Source organism: Delphinus delphis, chromosome 11, assembly GCF_949987515.2.
Source record: "Delphinus delphis chromosome 11, mDelDel1.2, whole genome shotgun sequence".
Classification (NCBI taxonomy): Eukaryota; Metazoa; Chordata; class Mammalia; order Artiodactyla; family Delphinidae; genus Delphinus; species Delphinus delphis.
In genome coordinates, this window is record NC_082693.1 from 44,536,511 (window position 1) to 44,550,936 (window position 14,426).

General features: G+C 48.0%; 1 protein-coding gene across 1 annotated transcript; it reads right to left on the reverse strand.

The window, feature by feature from the left end:
- Positions 1-226: 226 nt before the first annotated feature.
- On the reverse strand, positions 227-13,133 carry SDR9C7 (short chain dehydrogenase/reductase family 9C member 7). Its single transcript, XM_060025032.1, is given in 5 exon segments — positions 227-1,742; positions 8,535-8,707; positions 9,362-9,620; positions 12,728-12,989; positions 12,991-13,133. Coding segments are annotated over 5 exon segments (1,014 nt in total). The 5' UTR covers positions 13,030-13,133; the 3' UTR covers positions 227-1,461.
- Between the last annotated feature and the right edge of the window lie 1,293 nt (positions 13,134-14,426).

Genomic DNA, 14,426 nt, shown 5'->3' on the forward strand with positions numbered 1-14,426 from the left:
CTGGATGTTGAAGAGACACCAACTAAAGACATTTTAATTTTAAAAATTCACATCTGACCTTTATTACGTGATCACTCCTCAAGATCAAAAGTCTTTTCAATAGAACTTCATATGGCTCAGAAGTTTAAGGATTTTTAAAGAATAATAATTTCGTTTCATGACTTTTTTTTTTTTTTTGTGGTACGCGGGCCTATCACTGTTGTGGCGTCTCCCGTTGCGGAGCACAGGCTCCGGACGCGCAGGCCCAGAGGCCATGGCTCTCAGGCCCAGCCGCTCCGTGGCACGTGGGATCTTCCCGGACCGGGGCACGAACCCATGTCCCCTGCATCGGCAGGCGGACTCTCAAGCACTGCGCCACCAGGGAAGCCCATCGTTTCCTGACTTTTTTGACAACGTTACTAATTACGGGAATTTATTCTCCTGTAACTAAAATCCTAGCCTGGGAATCTAAACACCTGAGTTCTGTCAAGGCTATGATGCTAGGGGACCTCCCATAAGTCACTTCCTCCTCTGAGCATTAGTTACTCCTATGGAACTATCAGCAGTTTCCAAATGCCCAGATGCATCAGAATCATCTAGGTCCTTTTGACAAATACAGATTTCTGGGCCCCACCCAAGCCTAATGAATCAGATTTTCTAACACCAAGGCCCAGGAATCTGTGTTTTAATTAACCAGGTGATTATGATATACACAGCCAAGTTGGGGAACTACTGAATTAGATAAACTCTAGTGTTCCTCGTAGCTCCAAAAATTTGATTTTCTGATTTCTGTTTCTTCTATCGCTATCCTGTCTCTGCTACTAGATATTGTGCTAAAATACAAAAACAAAACCACAAAATAAAGAGGGAAAAACCAAGACCATGATTCAATCATATTTCTATGCTTCTAGCACCTACACAGGGCCTCGTCTATAGTAGGCACTCAGGTAATATTTGAAGAATTAATCAATGGTGATTAAACAAACGAGTGTTACTTCATGGGAGTCCCAATCACCTATGGATACAGAAATCCATAAAAGAGAGAGAAAATACTATGATAAACTTTTGCGTGATATAATCTTGCACTCCCTGTTTGTCCTACTACACACTTCAAATAATGGTTTATGTGAATAAGGTTAATGCATATTTAGAGACACGAGAGGAAAGTGGTTGAGTTCTCCTGTGGGCTACATAATCCCACAAAATTTCCCAGTGGTGGTGATAACTGAGGGAGGCTCATGATTCAGCAGGAACTAGTTTTCCTCTCCTTGACGCCTCCAGGTCAAGAAAAAGCCATATCCTGATTGGGTGACAGATGTTCTTGGGGCCAGGCTGCAGGTCTTTGAACCTGTAAAGGCCCCCTCAGGTTTCTGTGAGGCCCCAGTGAGTAGGAACACCTTCTGTGAGAAGTTATCCATAAATTCACCACCAACAGGTAGGGTGTCAGCCAAGCAAGGTGTCCCCAGAACATCTGATACCCCCTCATGTGACCCTACAGTGCCTTCTCCTCCATACTCCACTGACCACCCCTTGGGCTTCCCCAGCTCGGACACTGTCTGCTGGCCTTGGAAGGTACCGCCTCAGGATGAAATCTGTCACAGGGGTGGGAAACTTAGCCAAGGGGAGGTAGAGGAGTTTGACATCCAGGCCAGGGTTGTAGTGGATGCAGGGGTCCCGGGAAGCAGTAGCGTGCTCCATGCTGTTAGTGATTTCACTGATCCTTGACTCTGCCAGCTGCATCGTGTTCTTTAACTTGTCAGTATCTGTTTGAGGGTACAAGAGGGGGAAAAATCAAAGGCTCTATTATTCTTCATTAAAGATTGTTTCTTCTGAATTCCATCCAAGCTCCTTTTTCACCGGACCACTGATCTAACATTTCAGGCAGATTTCACAAGCTCCAGGTTGCCCCTTAAACAAACACCCTATAAATAATCTTATTTCTCTTCCCGAATTCAATAGTTGTGAATTGAATTCCTACTGTTGCATTAGACTAGCAATGAGGAGAACTGTGCCCAGTTCTGCCACTTATTAGTTGTGTGACTTTGAGCTTAAACTATCATCATCTGTAAAATGGGGATAATAATACCTGCCCTAGAGAATAATAAAGATGAATAATAGCAGGGTAGACAGTGGAGGAAAGAGGAGAGAAAACAGGTGAATATAAGTGCACAGAAAAATTGGAAGGAAATAAGGAAAAATACTGTCTGTCTGTTGAAATTCCTAGTTGCTGGAGGTTTTTTTTCCTCCTGTGGACTTCCTAGAGTTTCCAAATTTTCTACAAAAGCATGCAGGGAAAAGATGTTATTAAAAAATAGTAACACTGCCTTTGCTTTGGTCATAAGGTCATTATGGGGCTCAGATGAGCTAAGGCACAGACCGGTACCTTGTAAGGCTCTAGCAAATGTGAGGGGCTGTTCCGTTAGCATGGTACACACGGGTGTGGAGATGGGTCCAAGTCTGCTGTAGCTTACAACACAGATAGGAGACAAGCCACACGATACACTTAGGGAGCCCTGATCTGCACCCTCACCCCAGGACTCTGGGAAGGGGGTAGCTCAGTGGGACTCATATTTCACTGAGCGCCCCAAGGACTCAGGAGGAAGTGGTGCCTGAGAGTCAGACTTCGTGATAAGGGATTAGAACTTGAAAACAAAGAGGGAGCAAAAGCTAGCCTGACTTTGGGGGTGGTCCAGGAAGGCAGAGAAGTCACCCCTTCTGTGCAGGACACTGGTGGGCAGTTGATGAGGGCAGAACAGTGTCGTTCAAGTATGCTTTACCCATCTCTCCGACTCCGAGGAACTCCCTTTCTGTTTCTTAAAGAGAAAACTACTGTAGTGAAAAGAGGTAAACTACATATTAGGGGTCCCAAAAAGAGCCACACTGACTTAAAGCCAGGCTGTCTATAGAGCAATAATGTCTTAGGAATCCGACACTCTGTGCTCCATCCTTGGGTCTGACACAGAGTCCACCACCAACAGGTTCCAGGCAGGGAAGCGAGTGTCAAAGGACTCATTCATGAAGCTCAGGGTTACAGCTCCCTCAGAGGGAGGGAAGGCTGTGTGGGCTGATGAGGATAAGGCAAGCTGATGGGATGAGATGGCTTTGGACCCACAAGCTGATGGGGTGGAAGAAGCTGCCTGAGACTCTGAAATAGTCTAAGGCACATCCTTTCCATGTTCTCTCAAATAGTTATTGCACTCCTGCTTTGTGCTGGGCACCCAGCTAGACATGGATTGAGGGAGACAGGGGTACCCTTTAGCCCCTGTCAGTCTCCTGGACAGTGAGGAAGAACTCAGGCTTTGCATTTGGGCATCCAGGAAACGTTTGTGCTATTGTGAGAATTCAGCAAAATAAAGTCTATAAAACAGCAGGCACTAGGCTTTGGCACTCAGTATGGACCCAACGGTCCTAGTCCCTCCCTAGGAAGAAAGGGGACTAAAAGGGGAATTTTTGGTGGCTTCCCTGGCAGGGTTGAGATAAAGAAAGAAACTTGGCAGGTGGCTGTGTTGCTGCGAAGTATGCTAACAAGCCAGGCTGTGCTCTGTGAGGACCAGAGCACTGTGTCCTGTTCACATGCTTATTCCAGTGACTCTGTGTGCTGCTTCTTCGGGTATGTGCCTAGGTTAGGTTGCTATTAACTAGTCATTTCCAATATGGTTCTATTTTGGGGATAGCTAAAAATCACTCCAAGATACCTGGCCTGTTCCCCGATTCACAAGCCAGGGGCCTGTTTGATTGGCTATAACAGCTTGCTGGAGTTCGTGTCCAGTGGTGCTTGTGACCACTCCTAAATATTTCTTCAGTCTGTCTCCACAGCACCCGCCCCCCCCCCCCCAACACTACCCCACATACATACATACTTCCCACAGTGCCCAAGACCTTTCACTTCATGCCTTTGTTGGTCCTTCACTGGGTTTCTGAGGTGGCCTCCCAGCTGGTCTCACGTCTCCACCCTCATCCTTCCCGCGGCACACAAATCTGATCAGGTCATTTCAGAGCCATTTAATAAAAGGCTCTCCAAGGTCCTTCAGGATGAGAGCCACACTTCTTTTTTTTTTTTTTTTCACAGCCACACTTCTTATTGGACCCATCAAAGTCTTCTACTATCCGACTCGTAACGTCTCCCGGCTTCATTCCCATGCCCACCTCTTTACACTTCACACTCAGGCCAGACTAGTCATAACAACGATGGCTAAGATTGTTGAGCCCTTATCATATGGCTGAGCTGAGTACTTTACATTCTTGTTTAACTCTCCTAACAACCCACGAGAGAGGAATTATTATACTTTATCGTGGAGAGACTGAGGTATAGAGAGTTGTGTAACACGGTTAGAGGGATTACTGTCGTCTACAGCTTGCATCCACACCACCTTCGAAAGCACACAAGTGCTATGGCAGGTCTCCAAACTGTTGCTCGTGCTCTTCCCTCTGTGAAACATTTGCCATCTTTTTCCCTTTTGGTGAACTCCTATTTATTCTTCAAAACCCACTAGGACACCAATGGTCACCTCTGTGAAGGCTTTTGTGACAGCAGAATTAAGTCCCCGTACTGTTGCTTTGTTTGTTTGTTTTTTATAATTTACGTCATTTATTTAATTAATTTATTAATTTATGGCTGTGTTGGGTCTTAGTTTCTGTGCGTGGGCTTTCTCTAGTTACGGCGAGCGGGGGCCACTCTTCATCGCGGTGCGCGGCCCTCTCACTGTCGCAGCCTCTCCTGTTGCGGAGCAGTAGCTCCAGACGCTCAGGCTCAGTAGTTGCTTTGTTTTGTATGTATGTCCATTGTTGCACAATTTGTGTGGCGTTATACTTGCTTTCAGACCTCCCCTTCTAGATTCCTAGAGATTTTTGTCTCATCTGTGTATCCCAGTAAACACTAGTAAAACTGAAGTAAAAATTAGAGTATGATCACTCGGAAAATTTTTTATCTAAAAGTAGTCAAATGCCTGCATAAAAATTTTCCTCTGAAATCGTGGAGAGAACTACAGATGAATCAGCCTATAGTATTTTATAACCCAACCCTTACTTTTCTTCTGAAGAACATCAGCTTTTCAACAGTGGTTTTCAGAGGAAGTTCGCCTTTCTACACACTCTTTTATGGACCTCGCTGAAGACTCTACAGCTTCTGCCTGCATTGAGCTACTTAGAAAATGCCTTTGTGAGGTTTCCAGATACTGGCTGAGTCTGTGTTTCACCCCAGCCTCATAGCGACCCCATAAATAATTTGGATCATTCTTTGCTAACTGAGAGTTTTAGGGGAGACTCACAGGGAATATATATTATCCTCCCCCCAACCCCCAAACAGCTATTCCCCTTGTTTGTAGCAACAGCTACAGATTTCTCTCTGGGAATCCACGCCTCTTCCATTCTGAGTCCTTTGGTCTAGGTAGAGTGCATGACCCAGCCTGAGCCAATCAGAGCTTCACATTTCCCCGGGCACAGTGATGGGCTCAGGGTTGAGTACATCCTGCAATTCCCTCTGCTCCTGCCATCACTGGCCCACCGAGTCAGAGTAAATCTTAGACCGTTTGGGGGAGCTACTGGAAAGGACTATCCTGGGAGGAGATGAGGAGATGCTGCAGCCATGGGACCCCACCAACAGGGGAGAGAGCTGTAAGCCTGAAGCTAGTACAGAAGAAGCAGAGCCAAGAAATAGGGTGATTTGAAATGAAAATAGAGCTTTCCTCAGCTAGTGAAGGGTTTACCACGGCTGGATTGTAAAGGACAAGTGTCACTGAGTGAGCACAAGACAAAGGGCAGTCACATGGATTAGCACAGCTGGTGTATTAGCTCTAATTCTATCGATTTATTTAGCATTTGAAACATCCAGCCCTCTGTTCAAATATTTATTGTAATTCCTGGTTACTTTAAGACCTCTAACAGGCCTGAATAAATCTATAAGTACTGAAAAAAAAAAAAGAAATAGGGTGAAAGCAGGTCCTAAGAACATCATTTGTGGACTGGATCAGGCAGTGCCTGAAGCCCATATCCTTATACTTTTTAGTAATAAGCATCAAGAAATTCCTTTTCTGCTTAAATGATTTGGGTTGGATTTTCTGTCACCTGTAACTGAGAAAGCCCTAACTGATCCTCAGAACTTTTTACTTCTCCTCACAGAATTCTAATATGTCCAGAACTGAAAGATTACTTTCCCCAAGGAATACTTCTCCAAATACTTCTCCCTGACTTTTCCCTAAATCAATGAATGAATGATGCCTCCACCCATCAGTTTTCTTGAACTAAACCTAGCACTCGTCCTGGATGGCTTTCTCTCCCTCCCAGCACCAGGAGGTCTCATACACACCGGGCATCTATCAACTTCTTTCCATCTCCTCCACTTCTCTGTAGCCCAAACCACCGACATGTGTAGCCTGGAATACTGCAGCAACCACAGCAGGCTTTCCCAATCACAAATCAGATCACATCCTTAATCCTCAGTGTGCTTTGATGCTCTAATTTATCCTGGGTCTCTTCTGCTCCCCCCGCACTGCTCCCCACCCTCTGGTATCCTTAAAGTTCCTCTAAGGGAACTCAGTGCCTCAGGGTCTTCCTGAAAAAACTTTCTTGCCTATCCACTTTCCAACAATGCCTAACTTATTCTTCCCCAAAGTCGACTCAGAGAAGCCCTCCCTACACCATAATCTAAACTGGGCCCCCACTCCCAACCCTATTCTTTTTTTCATGGCCTTGTGTTTCTTCCCATGGTCATTATCCACATTTGTCACTAAATGTGTGTGTCGTTATTAAGATCTATCTCCTCCACTGGGCCTTAAGCTGCAGGCAGCCAGCTGTGTGCCCTGCTGCTTCGTCCACTCTCACCCCCGGCCCTACCCAGTGCCTGGCATGTGGTAGGTGCTCAATAAAATGTGCATTAGGTGAATAAATGGCTGTTATGGTTTTTAAGTTATGGTGTCTTGGCTTTTTACTCTGTGGATGTATGAGGTCTAGGAGAGCAATTCACTAAAATAACCACCCCTGCCCCCCAGACAGTTAGATACCTGCCATTAATTTAACTGAGTGATTATATTTAGCCCATTCAGAGTTTCTGGGTATATGTTTAAAATTCATCACTTTGGATTTTGGATGATTGCTAGTTAAGAATATCTCTTTGCAACACAGCTCGCAGGTACCAGTGTACTAGAGAAAAGGAGGCCATGCTCTTTTTCTCTGTTACACTGGTAATAGATAAAAACAACAAACTTTTAAATCAAATTGTTCCTACCAGGAAGCAGATAATATTCTAAGCACTTTTTATATATTAACTCATTTAATTTTTATAACCCATTACAGATGAGAAAACTGAGCAACTGGCCCAAGGCAAGCAGGAGAGATGAAATTTACAGTCAGGCAGCCTAGTTTCAGAGTCTAAGAGCTTAAAACCACAACAGGAAATTGCCTCTCAGGGATGTTCATGGAAGTCAAGTAAAAGAGAGGGAAAAAAATCTGGGTTAGGGAAATATATGACTAGGCCACTGAGGCCCAAATGGAGCAGGACGGGGCTGAGAGCCGGCTGCTTCACTCTGGACCGAGGGACCCTCCTGAGCCAGAAAAATGCCAGCCCCCCCTTTCTGTCCCACACAAGGGCAGCTCCAAGGGTGGCCCTGAGGGGCTGTTCCCCCTCCAGGCACTTGGAGGGGAGAAGTGGAGAGAAGCAGGAAATCTTGTGAATGATCCTCTCCTGAAACCAACTGGCTTGGCTTTGGGATTAGAGGCTCTGAGTGAATATGGGGCCGCCCAGTCCTCAGAATAGGCCTCTCCCTACCACGAGGTACTCCACCAGGTCTTTTGGCCAATCCCTCCTCCGCTGCACCTGCAGGCCACCCCTCCTCTTGTTCTCCAATGGTGGGGGCTCCGTGCATCCCTCAAACTGGAAGAGTTCCCCAAACTGTGAGTTTGGGACAGTATAGTAAACAGCTGTGATGTCCCTCCTCTACTCTCCAGAAACACCTGAGATTCACAGGCGACCCTTAGGCCAGGGAGAAAGAGAGCTCCCAGAGCCCCTTCCTTTAAAACATTCGTGTGATTTTCCTCTTTACTGATTGGACAAGCACTTAGTGCATGAGAGAGACTTCACAGACATTAATCCTCACAGCAGCACTGTGAGGTAGGCACTATCATTAACTCCATTTTATAGATGAGAAGACTGAGGCTTAAGGCGACTAGGTAACATTCTCAAAGTCTCCTCCTAGCCCGTAAGTGGCAGAGCCAGGCTTCAAACCCAGGCAGTCTGGCTCAAGCAGCTGTGCTCTTAATAACTTCTCTGTACTCGTGGCAGTGCATTTTCACCTGATTCACCTGCATACGGATGTTTGGGGGGAAGGCAGGTGCCAGGGGGCGGGTGGGCAGCATCTCTCTTAACACCCCCATCTCCCGCAGCTATGGTTTTGTCACTCCCCCAGCAGTTCTCAAATCCCAGCTCTGCCACCAGCTGTGTGGCCTTGGGCTCATAACCTCTCTGAGCTTCCATCCCATCATCTGTAAAATGAAAGTGGGTCAGTGACCCCCAAGACCTTTCCATCCCTCTCAGAGACCCCTTTCTCTCCTGGGGAACGCACAGATATGGAAGTACTCCTCTCCATAGCTCTCGCGGGTCTCCTGAGGCAGCCGCTCCCACAGCTTGCGCATGCTCTTCTCCATGCCCTCCAGGTCCTTCTTGCCCAGAATGGATGTCCGGTAGTTCCCCGGCTCAATGATGCTGACTTTCACCCCGAAGTAGTGGAGCTCACGCCTGGGAAAGAAGAGCTGGACTCAGTCTGGGACTCCACGATGACAAAGGATCATCAGGGAAAGTCACCTCTGACACCTCTAGAGGAGCTGATCTCCAGAGATCAGGAACCTGGAGGTGTGCCCCCCACCCCTGCACCAGGCCCAGCACTGCTTTCATGCAAATAAGCCCTTTCCCAAGCCTGTCTCTGGACAATTCACATTAGGCCAGCCTAGCCAGGAGGAATCTAGACCAAAGCCTTGCTCCGACCAGGTCCCTCCCACTCAGCCCCACCCCCAATGCCTAGGTGGCAAAGGAGTGAAGGGATCTATGCAAGGCTTGCATCCTTCTCGGAGGGCTGCCCACAGCACATCTGCCCCCAGACCTCTCCGTCGGTTTGGAGGACTCTCCCTCCTACTCCCACAGGCCCAAGCAGCGTGTTGCTTATTCTGAGAAAGCTCAAGGGAAGGCTGCTCATCACCACCCCACCTCTTCTCATCCCTCTTCTCTGAGTCCCTGAGGAAGGCCCCTGGAGGTCTAGCCTTCCTCCTGCTACTGTTTTAGCATCTTCTCTCCAGATCTCCTCTGCCCACAGGGTACCCTCACCCAGCCCTCTCTTCCTAAGGTGAAACCCCCAGAACTCCTACCCTGAATGGTTTGGCACCTGGGCCCAGTCACCTGATGCTGTCAGAGAAGGCCTCGACGCCAAACTTAGAGACACAGTAGCCGCCACCAGTGATAGCCACATGGCCACCAGAGCTGGACATTTTGATGACCCTGCCCTGGGCTTTCTTGACCATGGGCAGCTTATGGAGAGCCACTTCGATCAGTCCCACCAGGTTCACGTTGATCACCTTCACATAGTCTTCCTTGGTCAGCCATTCATTGGGACCATTGGGCAGGCCTACACCAGCATTGTTCACCAGGGCCCAGAGGCCTGGGGGCGCAGTGGAGGGAGGGAGAACCAGACAAAAATCAGCAGTGTTTCTGGAAAAGCACAAGGGTCCACGAACCCCCAGCTCAGGGCTGCTGAGGATGGTTGAGCATGTCACAAGGCACAAGACAGCCAGTCTGGCAGCGTGGGGTGGGGAGCTATGACAGCCCAAAGGAACATGGGCATTTTACTCATGGGTTTTCCCTAAAGGGGCAGTTTTTCTGATTCACGCAGTCTGCCAGCTAGCTGGACACTCTACCAGCTACAATCCAGGCTTTATGTAGTAGCATCTAAGCTATTGGCTCTGGGAAAAGAGATCTCATTTTCATACCAATGAATTAATGTTTCAATTCCTTCCCCCATCATGCTTCCCCCTCTCTGTTCACCTGAGTGTAAGAAACCAACTCCATTTCACACATTACCAAAATCACTCTGTTCATTCATTCATTCATCCATTCACACATTCATTCATTTCATGCATCTGTCAGTTACAGAGGAAGGTGCTGGAGACATTAAATGAACAAAACATGGTCTTAATCCTCAGTGATCTCAGAAACCAGAGAAGAAATAAATAAGACTTATAAACAAATACAGAAGACATTTAAATAAAATAATTTTGGAAAAATGTGAAAAGGGCTCCTTTTGAGATATTTAAATTGAGTTGGTATAAATGGAGAGAAATATTGCTAGGTATTGTCCTTCAGCTCTGCAAGAGCCAGGCTTGAAGAGCCTCAGGTTCTAATCCTGGTTCTACCTCCAGCCTTGGACAGGTCACTTCCTTTCCCTGGGCCTCAGGTTCATTGTTGAGTGGATTAGGACAGTTGTTTCCAACCTGTGGTTTGCAGTCCTGAGAGCTTTCAGGCTGAACCCCAGAACCTGATAAGGAAGGGAGATGCAGGAGAACCTCAATTTTCATTTGTCTTACATACTGAGGTTCCAAGTAAAATTCCACTTGGGGGAAGGGCTTGGGGTTCCTTCCCTTTCCCTCCCCTTATCTCACTACCCCACCTTGGCCTCTGTAGCCTCAAGATACTCTTCCACACACATGTGGGGAGGTCTAGACGTAAACACCAATCATGGTTCACCCCTTCCCCTAGGCCTGGGGTCCCCACACAAGCTGTGTCCCCATCCTATCTTTCTGCCTTCCTCCAAGTAGAGACCCCAGGAGACCAACTGGCTGGCAGGACTCAGAGCCTTCCCAGCTAGGGGAGACTCTTGTCTTACAGTGGAAGAAATGAGCTGCTGAGACCCAAAGACTGTAAAACCCGAGGGGTCTCTGCCTGTGGAGAAGGGACATGTACTCGCTGCTACCTCTGATCATCCCTGGTAAATAGCTCTGCCTGCTGGCAAACCAGGACAACTTTAATTTTTTTTTTTTTTTCCTGCAAAGAGAGCTAGAGAACTTTCAAAACAGTGTGAACAGCTTTAGGGTCATGCCAACTTGTCATGTCCAGAGACTCTGAGGGGCAAAAAGAAAGCATGCAAGTATCCCTTCCTCCCATTTCCCAGTGCTTCTTAGACCAAAGATGTTGCCCAATGGCCCCCCAGAGATGTCCCCATACTAATACCTGGAACCTGTGAATATGGTGGATTACATGGGAAAGAGGAATTAAGGTAGCAGATGAAATTTAAATTGCTTAACTGACCTTAAAATGGGGAAATTATCGTGGATTAGCTTGGCAAGCCCAATATAATCACAAAGGTCCTTCTAAGTGGAGAGGGAGCCAGAAGACAGAGAACCAGAGAGATGGCAGCCTGAAAAAGACTCAGCCCAACCTTGCAGCCTTGAAGATGAGGAAGGTCACGAACCAAGGAATGCAGGAGGCCTTTAGAAGCTGGAAAAGGTGATGAAATGCAATCTTCCCTAGAGCTCGGTTAACACTTTGATTTTAGTCCAGTGAGACCCTTTTTGGACTTCTGACTTCCAGAACTATAAGATAATAAATTTGTGCTCTTTTAAGCCACCGACTTTGTGTACATTTATTATAGCAGCAACAGGAAACTAATTAATATACCCAGGGAGTCATTAACGCAAGTGGCTCAAAGCTGAATGTAGGGCACTGGGCGGAGGCAGCCTGGTGAAGAGAGAAACTGACTCTTGCTGAATTATTCATAAGTTAGTTCATTTGACAAATATTTATTGAACACCTTACTAGATGCCAGACACTGTTCTAAGCACTAAGGATATATAATAAATAAAAGGAAAAACACCTCCCCCACTAGAAGCTTTATTCTAGCAGGAGAAATAGAAAATAAATAAGAAAAATAAGTAAAATAGATTGAATATTGGATAGCAGTAGATGCCAAGGAGGAAAATAAAGCAAGAGTTATTGTCTGCCCCTCATGGGCCCCAGAGCTCTCCTGCCCTGACTCGTGTGCACAGACCCCAGATGAGCTCCCTCAGGAGTCAGGACTTCCCCCAGGCTGCTCCTTCTACAACTGAGCCACCCTGTTCCTCCATTCCTACACCCACATCTTGCGTGTGGGAAGATCCCTGGGTGGGTCCCCATTCAGTCCTAGTCCATCCCTAGCCCACAGCCTCCTTTCCCAATAAGAGCAGCCACCCTGACATAGGCACTTACCCTTAGGTCAACCTGGTATCCATCATGATATGACGAAGAGGAGAGATCTCGCTCCCCACCCTGCAGTCTAGCCTGACACAGTTAAGGAGAGCAAATGTCCCCACTCAGAGAGTCCAACCTCATGTTCCCTCTCTCCTCCCCCTAGCCTGATCCCGACAAGAAATGTGCTCATATTTTTATAGGAGCTGATAGTTAGGACTACCAAAGTCCCAGTGAGGCAACTCCATGTTTCCGACAGACGGAATGCATATTCCCTCCCTGAACTTCTAGCGCAACCTCCCCCAAACCCTGCTAACCCTCTGAGTTTCTGGGAAAGAAAACTTCCTTGGGAAATCACCTCTCCATGTGGACAGTCCAAACCCTGCAACAGGTCCAATCCCACTGAGCTACAGGCCCGGCCCCTTTCTCTACATCACCTCTCCCATCCCATCTGAACAACAGGGTCCCTGATAACTCTCAGATACCTGCAGGAGAAAGAGAGAAAAAGAAGGATAAACTGAGAAAGCCAAGGAATGCAATTCGTCCCACCTTGCTCTCCCACTTGGTCCTTCACCCACTGGGCTGCTGCTTTGATGCTCTCAGTCTTGGTGACATCCAATAGGGTGGTCTCCAGCTGGTAGGAGGTATCCTGCTGAAGCTTCTGGGCCCCCTCCTCAGTGAAGCAAGCAGCCAGCACCCGCATGCCCCGATCAACCAGCTGCATGGCCAGGAGGTTCCCGAATCCCGAGTCACAGCCCATGATGAAGATGTACTTGTCCGAGAGGTTGTGGACCAGATTGCAGTTCTTGAACGTACAAGTCCATAAAGGAGAGGTCCGTGATAGCCGCCATAGCAGAGGGGAGAGGTGATGGCCAAGAAGAATCGGGCTCAGAAGATGGCAGGAGAGGCTGGTCCTCTGAGCCCCAGTCTGCTGGAGCCTGTTGAGAAGAGCTCTCCTCCCTTCTGCTGCCGGCGACAGATGCACGGCCCCTGGGTGAGCCACTCTATAACTTGTATAGGTGGATGCATCACCATGCCAATTTGCCTAGATGCAAGAAGTTCAAGTCCAACCTGAAGCTTTGTCACTTCAGACAGCCCTGGTGGCTCCCTCTCTCTCTCCCCCAGCCGTAATGGGTGAAGATGCCAAGGATGGGAAAAACCACAGCGGTGACGTTAGTGCTGAGAAGTGGCTCACCTGGGTGGTCTGAGCAGAGGAAAGAAGGAAGGAGGACTCAGCCCAGAGGACCCTCCTGGAAATCCCCCACTTCCAGCCCAGGAATCAAAATCCTTTGTCATGAATGCGGGCATGTGAAGAAATGTAACTGTTATTTTCGGTGGAAAAATTAAGACAAATTCACTAATGCAAAACAAACAAAATTGGTTTTGTGCCCTCCAAACCCCAAGAGAATTCCAGGTTATCAGCTCTTTGGAATTCTCTGTCCTTAGGTGAGTCTCCATTGCGAGAGATGATGAGAAATAAAGGGTCTGCCCCAGGGTGGATGTGCCTCCGTTGTCCTGAGGTCAGAGGCAGCAGGCCCCCGCTTAAGGGAAACTGGTTATGTGAGGCCCCAACTCCCAGAAAGCAGAAACCCCTGACGGGCTCAGGGCCTGGGCCCTGGGGAGGTGATGCTCAGGTCACCAATGAGGAGTCCCCACTGCACTCTAAGCGGGTCCAGCACCCCCCTCACCCAGCAACCAGGTAAATGGAGGGAGTCAAGGACCGAGGACACAGAAGCTCCCCCGGGCAGGACCCCCAGTGAGCATTTTTCTTCTACCTCCAGGACCAGATACACGCTAGGCTGAGCTGAGGAGCCTGAAGGGGGGTGATGTCCGTGAAAGGAAGGGACTGTAAAGTCAACTGACACAGTGGCTCATGGAAAATGCAGAGGGAAGGGAGGCCAGGAGTCAAAATGATTCTGATAACAGGTAGAACCCCGGGTGTCAAGAAAAGTCAGGAGGAGACACTTTGGGCATCGGGAGAGAGGCAGGAGAATAGAGAGTTCTGATATGAGCATTACTGAGACTGAGGTCCAGCCAGATGATGAGGATGGCTCATGAATGCCCTGGGCAGCTGTGGGAAGGGCCTGGGGCCAAGTCCTTGGCCCCGAGAGGGGATGACATATGGGAAGAGCAGAGGACCGGGGTCAGGGACTTAGAAAACTCTCAGGGTCAGGACTTGGAGGGAAGGGAGAGATTCCAGGCAAGGGAGCAAAGAACACACAGAAAGGTAGAAGGGAAGCCAGTAAAG